The sequence below is a fragment of the Vicugna pacos genome, chromosome 4 (genome assembly GCF_048564905.1).
Source record: "Vicugna pacos chromosome 4, VicPac4, whole genome shotgun sequence".
NCBI classification, from domain to species: Eukaryota; Metazoa; Chordata; class Mammalia; order Artiodactyla; family Camelidae; genus Vicugna; species Vicugna pacos.
The window spans coordinates 71,074,431-71,089,990 of NC_132990.1; the positions used below are offsets into that span (position 1 = coordinate 71,074,431).

The 15,560-nt window shown below is 44.1% G+C and overlaps 1 protein-coding gene across 1 annotated transcript in view; it reads right to left on the bottom strand.

Moving 5' to 3' along the window:
• The window catches only part of MAPKAP1 (MAPK associated protein 1), a 210,140-nt gene that overhangs the window by 20,496 nt on the left and 174,084 nt on the right, over positions 1–15,560 (bottom strand). The window contains 1 exon segment of the mRNA XM_072960125.1: positions 4,725–4,862. Coding sequence (XP_072816226.1) covers positions 4,725–4,862 — 138 coding nt within the window.

Here is a 15,560-nt window from a genome sequence, read left to right on the forward strand (position 1 = left end):
TACACTACTTTACAGATCTTGTCAAGTACGTATGAAAAGAAAGATTCATTTAAGTGGGAGGTCACCAATGAGCCCAGCTAATTTAACTCACAGCCTTAACTGAATCTCGTCTCAAATATCCAGCAGGTTCTGTTCGGGAGGCTTAACAGTCTCCTGCAGTTGCAGTTAACTCACAGTCCCAGAGAGTTCCTGCCCTGTAGCCAAACCGTGTTTTGGACAAAAAAAACCAAACAACCTCCACCAACATAACCAGCATCAACAGAATCGGATTTCCTTTAAATTATTCTATTGCAAGAGAATGTAATCAGGTTACCTCTGTTATGTTGCTTCCTTATGATTTTATATTATCTATACTTAATTGAGATACAGAGTCCTTTTCAGCTATAAAGACGACAGCTACTTTATTAAGGTTTAAATCTGATTTCTTAATGATAGGCTGCTTCCTTTAAAGACTCTAAACCTGCACAACCTTCTTATGATAAAGCCAGACCTGGAATGGTTGAGTCTGGTACTTTATTTAAATACAGCTCTAGAGTCCCTGATGGGTGCTAATTTCACAGAAAGGTCCCTTGCTTTTGTTTCAGTGTTGGAATTTGAAAAAAGATCACCCACTGCATTTAAAGCCTACATCTAGACCTGTGTAAGGATGGAGAATTAATTCTGAGACAATTTAACCATGGTAGTTTCTGATATGGAAACATTCTCCTCTCCTGTGTGTGCCGTATACATCTTTGTTCAGTTAAAATGAATCAGAATTAATTCATCTTTTAGAGGTTTGTGACATCCTTCAAAACAGTAAAAGCTCTCCTAAGGAGTGGCAAAACCAGACTTAGAAATCACTGATTTGAATAATAATGGCAGCAGAAAGCTTTTTTTTTAATCTAGAAAGGCAGAATTGATTCTTAATTTCTCAGAGCTTTTGATACACTGATTTTTCTCAACTAACTTTTGTAAGAGTCCATATTTATATGTACATTTTTTAAAAAGGCATGTATCTATTTAGTCATTAAGTTCCAGGTCCTTAAACACTCACAGGGACAGAGCAATAAATCTTCCCTATGAGAACACAGCCTAAGAGGGAGAAGTTAGGGGAAGGAAAGAGAGCCACAGAATTGCTATTTATGGAGTACAGCTTCAGAGTCTGGGTCTTTCTGATTCCACAATATATGTAATTATGTGTTTCACCGCAGGCGCTCTAATGCTCAGTCCCTTTGCCAAGTCAGCTATTCACATGCTTTTTGGATATGGCATCAATTAAACTTGAGTTGTGTTCCTTATGACGACCAAATTAATGGTTTGACAGCGGTTTTCTCAATAAACACTGCAAACTGGCCATATTCGAAGGTTTTAAAAACCACTTCTTTTCTGTTCAAAATTCTGACAAACACATCTCAAGTAAGACTGGGGACAACTTCATTATCCTCCCAACACTTAAAGCCTTTTTGTAAAGAAGGCTGTTTAATAACACGTCTGCTCTGTTTTCACAACTAAATTATTCCAGTTGGTCACACGTTCCAGTCTCTGGCAAGACACTTGTGTTATGAGAGATAAAAACATGAAAAAGGAAATATATTGCAGAAATCAAAAACCTTATCTACTTCTAGACTCTCTCTCTTTGCCATAATTCATTCAAGAAGGCCCCAAGAATAATTTTTGATGTAAACACAGCTACAAACATACATCACTATGCTGATAAAAATCACAGGCTAAACTTATGAAATATAGTGACTTTCATTTCTTTAGTGCTGTTAAAATAACTTTTTTCTAAGGTTCAACAGACACAAAAGATAAAAGGGTTACCATTAATCCTTTAAAAAAGAAGAAGCCTCACAGATTAATTCTGTGGTCTGATGATGATCCTGAAGATGAACTTTTTAGATTAAGTCAATGAATTAATTTGATGAAGATACTAGAATTCATAAAAAAAAATAACAGCATCAAGCTGATTCATTTAATACATCTTTGTTTGGGCACTTTACAACATAAATTATGTTGAATAACTTCTGGTTTCTAAATTCTGGCCTCATTAAGTTCAGTCTCAAGACAACAAACATTCACTGAGGACAACTCTGCAGGCGCTGTGCTAGGGCATCAGGATACAGGAACCAGTCTCTAGTCAATTAGTCCAGCATGGAGAGGGGGCTGGGAGAGTGGGGCAGACCTCAAACAGATACAGCCCAGTGTGTGAGGTGCTTTACCAGAGGTACGTGCAAACTCCTGGCGGCAAAATCACAGGCAGAGTCTTACACTGGAGCTGGATCTTGAAAAGTGAGTGTGCTGGGTGTGAGGAAATGGAGGTGTCCATAGATGAGAGAGAGGGTCAGGGTGGAGGTGTATTCCAGGCAATGGGAACAGCAGAAGCACAAAATTCAAGGAGTTTATGTACCGGTAGTTCACAGTGACCACAGCCAAAGTTCAGGATGGCAAATTATGGGCTATGAGCCCAGAGCAGTTGATGTCTGTAAAAGCTATGCTGAGGAGTCTGAGTTTTATTCTGTGAGCCTGTAACTTTCATTTTTTTTTAAAACAGCGAAATCCTTTTTATCAATTGATTTTTTTAAATGCAGAAGCCCCCCAAACTGGCTGGGATTAAATGCAGAATCCTCTGGTTGAATCGGGGCCTTACAGTCAGCTCTGCCCTACCTACCCACACACACACGCGCGCATGCACGCAAACACACACACACACAGAGGCCCCTGAGGTCCCATGAGAGCCTAGAGCTTTGAGGAACATGGTTGAAAAGCACTGTGGTAGGGGCTTACTGGGCCAGTGCGCCTCTCTGTCCAGGAAAGTGTCAGAGTTCTAGATCTCTGGAGCCAGAGGGAGAGAGGTAGAAACCTCTGTAAGACCTACATGTGCAGTTTTTACACAGAACCACCGGTAGGCCTAAGAATAAGACAGAAGACTCTTGCGGGTCTGTCACTACTGAAACGGCAGGGCGCACAACAGCCCTGTATCCCTAGTGCTTGGAACTCGGCCTCTCTCTGAGAGATGTGTGGTCACTACCGCTGGACCAAATGACCTCAAGAGGCAGCCGGGAGGTGGTGGCTGTGCATCTCTTCATCCCCTATGAGGCTGCGTGTGTTACATCCTTTCCCTTTCAGTGCCTGAATCACAGCCTCCTTGGCACAGTCTGTATCTTTGTATGAAAGTAAGGGAAATCGGAATCCTGTTTCTAGTTCTTTCCGCAACCCTTCCACTCCAGCGTATCCCCAGATGCAATATGCAAGCGATCGCCTTTCATTTCTTAGAGACATGGAGAATTCATAAAATGTTACTTTCAAGGCATCCTGAGCTCTTGGGAAGAAAGATGCTGGAACGGTGACATCTTTACTGACTGACTGGCTGCAGGGAGAGGGATTAGGAAGACCTTCATCTAAAGGCAGAGGGAATCTGGCAGTCTTGGGGCAAGGGCCCCAGAGCAGCAGGCGACTTTCTCACCAACTCGTTCTGGCAAACACCTTGCAGAGTCAAGGCCTCACTAGGAATGACAGCAACGGGGGGGAGGGGGTGGGCATGGCCTTACTCCTTGCTCCCTGCACCATGAAGTTCTCCCTTCTTGCTAAGCTACAGGCTGAAGAGTTGAATGAAGGAGACTGTGTAGCCCAGCATTGCTGGATTGGACAAAACAATTAAGCATCCACCCATAAAGGAGGCCACGTGGCACAGGCCCAGTCTGCAGGCCCAGTCTGTGTTCTTTAGGCCTCTGTTCACTCAGCTTCATCTCAAAACCTTGAGTTACATTACACTTGCTGGCCTTCAGGTTTCTCACTGTTCTTTTTGAGTATGTCATTCCTTATAGTTGTTCCCTAATTTAGTGGACACTGGAATAAAGGGGATTAACAAAGACTGGGTGCTCAGGTTATACTCTAAGTTACTGAATCAGAATCTACTGGGGTGGGCCCTAGGTAGCTGCATTTTAACCAGGCACCCCAGTGCTGGTGATGTGTCAGATTTAGAGAAGCACTGTCTTAGAGCCTTCTCCGGGCAACTAGCAAGTCCTTTATATTTTAAACTTCCTTCTTCCATGGAGGAATAGCAGTGTGATCTGTGTCCTTTCTGCCTCTTGATGGGACTGAAGTCCTAAAAATGATTAATTTAAATGCTACACTCAATTACTTAACTGCAAAAATATAATGTGCTAAAAATATACACCCAGACCCTATCTACTTTGAGGAGTGCCAACCCAGCAGCCATCTCTTCTGCAGGAGTTTAATTATGAGCTGGTAGGTCACGAGGCTGCCAACAATTTGGAGGGCGTTGACACTTCCGGCATGATGGATATCTAAATCTGGTCCTCAGCTGCCACAGGAAATCCTCCAGCTTCCCTCAATCTGGCAAGGAAGGTAGGCAGGTCCAGGTCTGACTGGTCCAGACCCCCAAATGGGATGAGGAAGGGATCACAAAGTGAAATGAGGGCTCTGGTAAGTGTAGATTCCCATCAGAAATCTGCCCCTGCGCCCCCAGCCCTTGGCAAGGGGCTTCTGAGGTCAGGAGCTGCTGTGAGGTTCTCTACTGCCATCAAGACCGAACAGAATAGGGGCCCATGTCAGGCTCTGGGCACCATAATACAATTCCATTTGATTAAAAGAAATTTCTGGTAATGAATTAAACGGACCCAAGGAAAAAAGGACACGGTGGCAATATATCCTCTTGGCACCCAGCACACAGAGGGGAAGAGGGGGAAGAGAGAAAGGAGACATAAATAAAAGGGACTACTCACTGGGGCTTTTTTCTTCAGCAAGGTCACAGGCACAGAGCAGGTCAGAATCGATTGAGATGGGTTTCTGCTTAATCCAAAACTTAGTGCTGGCTTTCTGATTCGTAACAGGGTCTATCTCTACTTTGTCTCCAGAGATACCTGTAAGGCCAAGGGGAGGACAAAAAAGAAACCACAGGAAGTAGAAGGTGTAAGTGATTTCAGTGTAACCATTTGACCTGTTCTGTAAATCCTACATTGCATGAACATCTTAGGGCTCTGGGGAATGCCACGGGCTTCTTAAGACAGACATAAGGAGATTCCAAATGGCCCAGAGAAGTCACACAGTCTGCTTTCCTGGTAGGTGAGCCGAAGGGCGCATGGAGGGACAATCAAAAACCATACAAAAAGGTATTAAGAAACATGCTTTCTTAGATATAATACAGATACAATATAGCATTTACCTACGTATTGTTAATGAAATAAACTGTAAGATAAGGTTCATTTAAACAGTTTTGACCAGTGGTCTTTGTTTTGTTTTGCTTTAGAAGATCTGGGTTAGACAGATAAAGCTGTAACATCACCTATGCCTAAACAGCTAGCAACCAACAAACAGTTTCTGATCGGGAAAAATCTTACACACTAAAAATAGGAAAAATCTTTCTCTCACTAAATAATTCTCTGACACTAAATAATTATCCACACTGTATTTAAAGGAAGTCACAGGAGGATCAAAGGGTCCTTTACACAAAGCCTTTCAAGTTCAAGTCTTGGAGCCTGGCTTCAGGCTGTGGAGGTCACTGCTTCTCCGCTGAGGGGGAGACAGCACTGTGTGTGCGCTTTATGCAACAAAGACTTTCTAACAGGAACCCAGAATGTTAACTCCTGGTACTTCACGTTTCATTTTCAGAGCTGTGACAGACATAACACACTGTACGGTGACTGGGAGCAAAGGTGTTAGGAGAACAAAGGTAACACCAGGGGTGGCGGGCGTACTGGGGTAACTGGAAACGCACAGGTATCACCGAGCAGAGTGTGCCCAGCCTGACACACGGGATGCAGGCTACATGCTCTCCTTTTCCTTTCACTGAAAATTGAGGAATCTGTTCATGAAGTGAAACAAAACCCTTCAATATGCCTTCCAGTGTAGGCCCCAGATGGAATCTTAAAAGTAATTAATTTTCAGGCCACAGTTTAAAGGTCAGGGTCAAAGCGAAAAGAAGCAAAATGAAGTAAAGATACAAGAAATAATTAAAACAACCAAATGTACCAACTGCAACCGAAAAGACAACCAGAGTTAACATATGGATCCTATGGACTGCACTCAGAAATTTTTAAATATAATGTGAGAAAACTCAGCAGGCCAAAAGATCAGGCAGATAAAAGAAACAGCTAAATTAAAAAACCAAAAAGAAAAGAACACAACGACCACAGTCTGAGACGAAATTTAAAATTCAAAGAGAAAACAAATACAGAGAAAATCCTAGTGATTAGGTCTGTTTCTATTTTATTTTATGAATAAAAGAAATCCCAAGGAGCAGGCAGACAAAGGCAGGAGACCGAACAGACCACCGTGGAGTCTGACCTGCTGTCTCTGAAGGAGACACGGCAGTTCAGTTGCTTAACCCGGCTCATTACTGTGTGGTCTTTGGAAGAGACGAACAATTGGTATTTTTTATTAATCGAATGCTGGAATTTGTCATTAGACATATTTCAGGAACACCATATTTCAATTAGGCATAATGTCATAAGCCCAATTGACTCTGGACATTCAGGTCTAGATGATTTCAGGAGGGCGAGAATGTATCAGGAGACCAATTTTATTACATTTCACTTAAAATAGATTACGACTACCCAGTTACACTCTTCCCTCCAATCCGGTCATTAATTGTTAAAGATCTGGACATTTCTATAGTTCCCTGAAAAAAGAAAAGTACTTACACCATGGTTGTTGGTAGCAAGTGTTTTTTTTTTCTCCCGTCTTCTTCTTCTGCTTCTTATTTTGACATTTATAAAAGTCAAAACGAGCAGAACAAAATAGATGTGCGTATCTCTTATGTTGAATAAACCCTGCCCCATGTTCCTTTCTCAGAAAGGGAGAGGAAAGCTCATCATTAGAGAAACACGGTTTTAAAATTTTGTTCCATGGCCCTGCAACTCCTGAAGCCACAGTCAGTCAATATTGTTAATGTAGCTTGTTAATTTGATAGGATTTGTCAGGTAACTCCACTGGAAAATTATATAAAACTGTTCCAGATGAAAAGATGATAGTGACATGAATTAAAGTGATAGAACAATAGTGGAATATAAACCAGAAATGACACCCAAAGTGGCTGTTGATTTATTGCCGTACTGAGTTTGGTTCTGGGCTCCCATGTATATTAGTGCTACAAATCTGGGTCCATTTAGCAGAGGGATGCGCATACATACATCACCAGCTCCTGCTCCAAGCCAAGGTCACTCCCCATTGCATCAATCTTTTCAACAGAGCCTACTTCACAAAGCAGGACTTTTGTAACCATCTCAGATGTAACAGACTCTCGTCCTCTTTCATCTTTCTTTTATCATGTAAAGTACACTTTAACTTCTATTATTTTTATCTGCAAATTGTTACTGTATAGTTCATCCATTACTGCCTGTATCTCTGCATCAATTGCCGAAGCTCTGCTCGGCCACGAGAACACTTTCCCAATGACGCCCTTTCCTGGGGTTATTGTGCAGTCATTGCTCACAGAGGGGGACCCCAAGTCTGCAGTTTGGGGATGAAGATGTGGGAGGTAAATGCATTAGGTTCAAGATGGGCAGGCAGGTGGAACGCCATTTAAACAATTGGTGTGTTCCAAAAAAGTTGTGTGTAAATCAGATTTTTTCTGAATCAAATCACATTTTCCCACTGACTTCTAGTTCCAGAGATACTTTATCTTCATTTTGGATTGATCTGTAATTGGCAGGGGCTCCCAACACTTTAGTTTTAAGTTTCTCTGCCCTGCAGGCTTTCAGTCAAGTAGTTAATGATCTGTAAAACACTCGCCTGCCTAGAGGAGTCACTATTTAAAGAAACCTGTAGGGGAATCTCTCCTGATGGGAAAAATCCTTTTGTACATTAAATAATCACACCCTACTTGTGATGTGTGTGAGTCCCAGCTTCTTAAAGCAGGGCACAGAGCGTCACAGGGTGCCACTGGACCCTGTTGCTCTTGCTGGACAAGTGGCAGCCCCTTTCGGAGCCCATTTTCCTGAGCACACCCACACCGTGCTGCTGAAGACAGTGTGTGGAATTCAGCCTGGAAGCAAACAGAGACCTCTTCCGGCCCCAGCCTGGGAGTCCAGGGTCCCCTTTTTGGTTGAAAGGAGGAGGCAGCCTGGTGGAGAGGACACCAGTTAGGAGGCTGGTGCCACAGTCCAGGCCAGGGGCAAAGAGGGTGACGCCATTATCGGGCACCAAGTCTGTGCCAGAAAGGTTAGAAATCCTTTGTGTGCTCCAAATCTCACAACAACCTAATGAAGTTGGCTACTATGTGTATCCCTGTTTTATAGATGAGGAACCCGAAACACAGGGAGGTTAAGTAACTTGCTCAAGATCACACAGCTAAAAAGTAGCAAAGCTGGAGTCTGAAGAAAGCCAGGTAATCTGGTTCCAGAACCTGTCCTCTCAGCTACTACACTATTCTGCAAGAACTGTGCTAGGTGTTTTACTTAACACACCCCAGGAGAGCTGAAGGAGCTTGTCTAAGGCCTGTAAGTGGGAAAGCCACTTTCACACCCAGAGCTACCGGCTCCCACGTACAGCACTTCCCACCGCTCCGCATGGCCCCGTGCAGCTGAGTCAAGAAGATGTGGTAAGAAATTCTGCCCAACTAGTCCTTAGTCTCCTCTCAGTTTTCACCAAGGGACAAACAATATTCAAATGTGCCAGCAAACACACACCTATTTGTGTTCATACACGGCCAGCTTGAGCATGAAATGCTCTCAATATTCTTCTTGTTGATCACCGAGCTTAGTTTCGATTTCCTTGGCTAGAGTTTTTGTGTAAAGTCACTGAAGGAAAGGCAGAGATACTCCTTAAAGTGTTGTTTATGCACTATTTTAAAGTAATTCAAATTATAAACGTATGTCCAAGAAAACAAGGGAAGCTGGCTTTTGGAAAGTTTACATTTCTCCAACTTAAATGGCCAACAATGGAAGAATAGTTAATATAACCATGACGGAATACAATACAACCACGAAAAATTATGTAAAACAAAAGCTTTGCCTTGGAAAAATTCTTATGACACTAGGTGAAAAGGACCAGAAAAACACTTAAAGGAAAGCGATCAAAAGGATATGCTTCAAACTGGGAACAGTGGGTCAAGTTAACTCCGGGTAGTGGGATTACCTCCTTTTCTTTTCTATATTTTTCCAAAGTAGAAATTTCACCAAAAATAAAAGCAAACGTCCTTTTTAAAGCTGACATTTTGGGGGGTTTCTACTTCAGATGTCAGTACCCTTTCTCAATTTTTAACATGTGAGGAAGGGAGAATGTTGAATTCTGTAACTAGTCATCAAGGAAAGTGACCCTAAACTGAAGATGACTTCTATCTAGTAGTTCCCAAGTGCCCAAGGGCTGGGAGCTGCTGGGAAGGAACTCCAGGGGCCCATCATGCCTGGCCTGCTGCCCCACTAACAACTGGGGCTTTGGACGGTCCACCCCAGCAGCTATAGCTGGTGAAGAAGAGCGCTGGGGGGCCAGCCCGAGGTGGCCAGGGTCAGCCCCTTCCCTCGGTCGGAAACAAGGGAGGCTATCTGCCGCCTTTGCCAGCTCTCCTCCCCAACCCACTTATCCAAAGCCATCTGTCATGACCTTTTCGTGCTCCCACTTCTGACAGCTTCCAGATACAGTGAGTCAAACTTCACTGGCAGCAAACTATCACATCAACTGTCAAAGGCAGAAACCACTGCCTGACTGCTGTCCTACGTCAACGCCAGCATACAAGCCCTCCCTTAACAAGACAGCTCAAAATAAACAAAAATGCAACTACAGTGTCTACACAGCTCTCTGGGGAAACCATTTGTCCAAGGCTTCAGAGTTATCACGAGACCCCTGTCTGTTTCAACTAACCGAAAGATTTCCATAAAAGGAAATTAGCACCAAATGCCATCTTCTGCTAACGGACTGGGTCCCCACTTCGGGCAGCCCCTGTGCTGAGTCCCTTTGTGTACAGCAACTTGCTGAGAGCTTACCACATCTTCATCAGGAAGGCAGTAGCAGCCCATTTGATATTTAAAGGCAGCAGTGCAGAGAGGTTAGGGATAGGGGACTCTGGAGTCAAAGAGTCCCGAGTTCGAATATCAGCTTCCCTACTTCCTAACTATGTGACTTTGGGCAAGCTGCTATAAGACGGTGAGGATAACAGAATCCACCTCACAGGCTTGTTATGAGGATTAAGTGAAATAGGACTTGTAAAGTGCTTGGAGTGGTGCTTAATCCTTAGCTAGTGACATATACTAGTACTTCTCATGAGTACTGTTTCCTGGAGTTGGGCACTGGGCTAAGTGACACAGACCCAGTGATGAGGGTTGGGGTGGGAGGTGATTTTTCTCTGGACCCTGCTCTATACCCTGGTACTGGAAGCACCAGGCTGCAGAACCGTCCAGCTCGGGAGACCAATGCCCTCATCCCCATAATCCTTGCAATAACGTCCCATCAGCGTACCTCTTCCTGGAACCTGTGAGGGTTCAATTCAACATCGGGAAGAACATTCTCACACCCGAAAGCTGTGCAGACGTTTGCTCCAGGGAACCCCTGCCCTTCAAGGTCTCCAGGTCACTAGTCTGGATGTCTTGACTTTGCCAGCATGTTCCCACTGACGTTATCCTGGGCAAAGTGACTTCTCCCTCCATGAGCCTGAGCTCTTCCTTTGTAAAATGGGGAACAACAGTATCAACTCCCAGGGTGTCATGAAGGTAGAATGGCCTAAATGTGTAAAAGACAGCAGAGTGCCAGGCACATAATAAGGGCTCAATCATTACCAAAAGCATTATTAAAAACGACCTCAGAAAGGTGAAATGACATACTCACCCAGGGTGAATCACGTTAGTAAAAGGCAAAGCTGGGGCTGAAGCCCAGGTCTATCGGACTAAGTCCAGTGTGTGTTCTGGCCCATCAGCTGTTTCCTACTGCCCGAAGGGAGCATGCTTGTCTCTTAGAGGGCACAGCCCCCTGCATGGCACACTCAAAATGCTCTTCTAAGAAGGTGAAACAGGAGCTTCACAAAAATTGGGGCACTTAACATTCTGTGCCCCGGTGTACTTCCTCAGTTACTGTTTATTTGCTCTAACATCACGAGCTGTGGTTCATTCATCAATTTCCTACAACTCTGATCTAAGACTACAAAAGCCCCACTGCTGTTAAATCCTGGAGTAGCTCTGTATACAATTCTACAATCCTCTCGTCTTCGGGTTACCCAGAGCCCATGAAAGCCTGGAAAAGCCCCCTGGGAATGCCACTGAACAACTCTTTGCCGGAGTGGATTTTGCTGAATCTATACAGCCGATCGATAGCAGCCACAGAGCAGGCAGGGAAGTCTTTGAAACTTTCCTGAATTTACACACAGGCTCAGACATACAGGGTGTTTTGACTTAATGAGACTTCAGAGATCACCTAGTCTGGGGCTTTCATTCTCCATATGAAGAAACTGAGACGCAGGGAGGGGATATGACTTGTCTGATGTCACCCATTAATGACAGAGCTGTAACCGTAATTCACACCCCCAAGTTAGGGCTTAAACAGACCAGCTCTCCTGTCACACTATGCACTACGTTTATATGGTGTGTATATCCACATATTGAGCAAGTGCATTACATATAAAAAGCACAGCCTCCAGCAATATATTATGGGCCAAAATATATTTTAAAAAAATATTTGTGTCACAACTAAAATGAGATGCAGTAGAGCCTTAACATTCTTGAGATCAAGTGGATCACTGGTCCTGTTAAGGGGCTAACCATCCAAAGCCCTTTGGGAACCAGAGCTAAAAGCTGACAATTCCGATGTGTGGTCAGTTAGAGACTCAGTAAGAAGTCTGAGTGTACCTGACAGGACCATTATCCTTGGAATGTAAAGTAAGGGGTGGCCTGAGCAGGACGGAGACCGTGACTTTACAGCGGCACTCGGCACAGCGCTCGGCACGGGGTGGAGTTCACTGAGTGAGACCTCGGACTATTTCATCCCAGTAACACGTCCTTGGATGGGGGCTAAATTCTCACAGTAGAGAAGGCAGTTGCAAAAATTTTGTACTGGGACAGTTGATCACCAAACTAAATATTCTCCTGGTAGGCAGATACTCAGGTGAGCCTCCATGTCAGGGAGCAGTAATGCCATTTCCTAAGAGAGTTAACAGTGTCACTTGCAGAATGGGGGAAAGTCAGATCCTCCCCATGTTCAAGCCCTGTTGGAGCTCACGTGCCAGGGATGAGGAAGTGGTAAAAAGAAAACGGACCCTTGGCGAACTCGCACGTCCCCTATTAATTCCATTATGCCAGCGGTTCTCAGCTTTCTCCAATTCTTCATTTTCAGGTATCTGAGGAGCCTGACACAGTGTCATCAGTAACCCTGGACTACTCAACAGGAATTCCCAAAAGGGCAGATCTGGGAGCAGAGACGAAAGTATAGTGTTAGAAAAAACCCTTACTGTCAGGATTTCCCTCAATGTGATCACTGCGTTAAGCACTAATGTGGTAAAGGAATTTTCTAGAAGCAGTCATGATAGTGGCCGTCCTGCGACTTCGTAAGTTCATTAGGATTTATTAAACGCTACTCCAAATTTTGGTTCAGAAAATGTCACAATACACAATAGGGATAGAACAATCGTTTAACCCTAGAATTTGTTATTAGTTTATTACTATTAATATTAGAATGTTAGAATCTGCATTCTTGAATTACTCAACGGACCCAGGGATTTTGGAGCTAACACAATACATGTCTCCTCATGACCATTACACGTCTCCTCACGAACATTTTAGTGTCTTTGAGGGGAGAAGGGTATCTCTTCAGTATTCAGTCTGAAACGGAAACGTGGAGGGAAGATCAATCCACTTTGTGAGAACATGTGTTTCCGGGTTGTGTACTATGCTCCACAGGCACCCCATCAGAAAGTAACAAGGGCAAACACTTTGTTCATATGGAACACGGAATGACCTTCAGCGTCAGAGTGAGCCTGAGGAGTAAGAAAGCCCAGACCACAGCGGTTGCTTTCACTCACGTCTTCTTGTGTTGTGATGCGTTTCTTAAAGCCACACACTACACGTTAAAAAATAACACTGCAGTCAGATGCTCTGTGAGTGCTGGCCTGCAGCCGCTGACTAGGGGGTTAAATAATAACACAATAGGATAAACCAGGGACGACAATGGAGGGCAACGGTGCTGCCCCTCACCATGCTCAGGCCAGGGCAGCCAATTTTACTCCGTCACAGAGTGCCTTCATGTTGCCTTTGGATGCAGCTTGGGATGCCACCTCAGCGTAATGCTCCGGGCAGCCACCACAAACGCGACTGGAGTTGGTTTAGGACATGAAACTTCTCTGCCTTCTCTAAGATGTGTGCTATGGTACTTGATGTTTCTGATAAAAAAAAAGCTATTGTGATCACGAGTGTTATGATTGTACACATGGGTTGTTTTATGAAGAGATAATGGGGGTAGCCACAGAACTTTTGGTAGGTTACTTTATAATATAGTCTGTCTGTAAATCCTATACAGAATTGGAATATCCTATACAAAATTATGCTATATATGCAATATGACACAGTTGGAATTCATAGTATATTATGTACTGAGTAACACAGCCTTTTGGGGACATGGGGACAATCAATATTGACAAATGACAAGGTGAAGGAATCAAATTAGTACAAGTGGCACAACTACTGAAACACCGCTTGGCCTGAGACCTTGCGCTGGGAAAACCAGGCTGCCCTGCCCAATCAGTACAAACAAGCCTTGGACAGAGACGTTAAAGGGCAAGAAAGTCCTCTGAATACTGTGAGGTTGTGTTTCCAGCCCCTCAGTTAAGGGGAGATTCTAAGCCAGCAGGTCCAATGAGGCCAGGGAGCTGGTGATTCTGCTGCATGGTCATGGCAGGAATCACTGCTTTCAGGTACCATGTAAATGAGAGGTATACCCTGGTGATGGCTTGGCCCTTTCAGCTGTGATTCTTACATAGGTTTACGGGCAGCCCCTTGGCTGGTGCATCGTAATTCAGCTTCTGTCAGCCAGCCAACAAGAACTTATTGATAGTATACTATGGGCTTCCTAGATCGTGGCTGGCATTCACCATCTGACCCTTTTAGGTTCAATTTCCCCAAACCTACTTCAACCTGCCAGCCTTGGCATGTGTGGGTAGCACCCACGTCTTAGTGCCTGATCCTACGGTCAAGCATACGGGAGCTCAAGTTAATGGAAAAAAACTTCGACTTGGTATAAGCTCAAGCAAGGTCTACACTTAAAGGGCATCTGCACTTTCAGGCCAACACAGAGGGGAAGGAGACAAGATTAAATATTCCAAAAATATTTCTGAGAAAAACAGGAATGGTTTGGCACGACAGCTTTACTTGGTGAGTGTTCCAGGCTGATAGAGCAAAGATGGCAAACAGATTTCAACTTATGACCCAACTCCAACTGACTGGTTGGGGCTGCTTATAGGGCTGTGTTGGAAAGGACTCTGAGGTCAGGTCTGGGCCCAGAGAGAAGAAGTGCAGTGATTAACAGTGTGAGTGGAGGACGGAGGAGCAGCACACACGCTTCGCTGACAATGACCTCCAGATGCGAGGGTAGGGAGAGGAGGGAGCGGTGCGCAGAGTTTAGAGTTGGCCAACTAGAAGTAATCACTTCCTGGTGAAGGCACGCTACTAATGACCTAGGCAGCTGTATGGGACTGGGTTTCTGTCCCAGTTCTGCTACTGGGACTGGATATCCTACTGTATATCTGATGGCTAAGGGGGGAGGGAAAGAGAGTTAGTATTTATTAAGTGATAGCTATGTGCCAGTAAGCACTTTATATACATCACATTATTTCGTTAACTCCTCCAAGCCTCAGTTTTCTCAGCCATGAAATGGGGATATGCTGTGTGGCTTATGCATCAATATGCTGTGTGGATTAAATTACGTAACAGGTGGAAGTTCACTGTATACCATAAATTGTTACAGAACTACAAAGTGTTAGTGCAATGATGATCTGCATTCAAGGCATAATCTAGGAGTTAACCACAGGACTCAGCCTCAGACAGTCTTGGTTTCTGATTTCAGCTTCATTATTTACTAGATTTTTGCTATACCCTGGTTTCCTCATATAAAAATTAGAGATAATATCAGTACTACCTAATAAAGTACTATAATTACAGGAGACAACACATGTAAAGGAGTGATCTGCAGTACTTGGCACACAGTAAGCATTTGATACATGATAACTGCTTTTAAAGATTAGAATTCATCCTATAACAGAATTTAAAAAGATCAGATCTTTGCCACAGGTTTCATTAATAGACTCCAATAAAGTTTTTCAATCATATAAAAGTCTGGTGGAAAACTGACTTAATTTGGGGTCTTGCAGATCAAAGTTTGAGTCTTTCATCCCCTGACTTTCTTGGGAACAAATGGCAGGTGGTAAAACTGGAACACGGGCCACTACCTCCCAATCAGGAGACAAGCCGCTGTGATTGTACCATGGAGCTCGGGAAGGCGGAGCCTCTGCTGTGCGCTCTTACGAGCCACGACCTCGGAGTGGACGGGTAGTTTTCTGTGGACTCAGCGGGGCTGCTGGGTAAATGCCGCACACAGACGCTCACCACTTAGAAGAACTTGCCACAGGGGGCAAGTGAAATCTCTGCCCT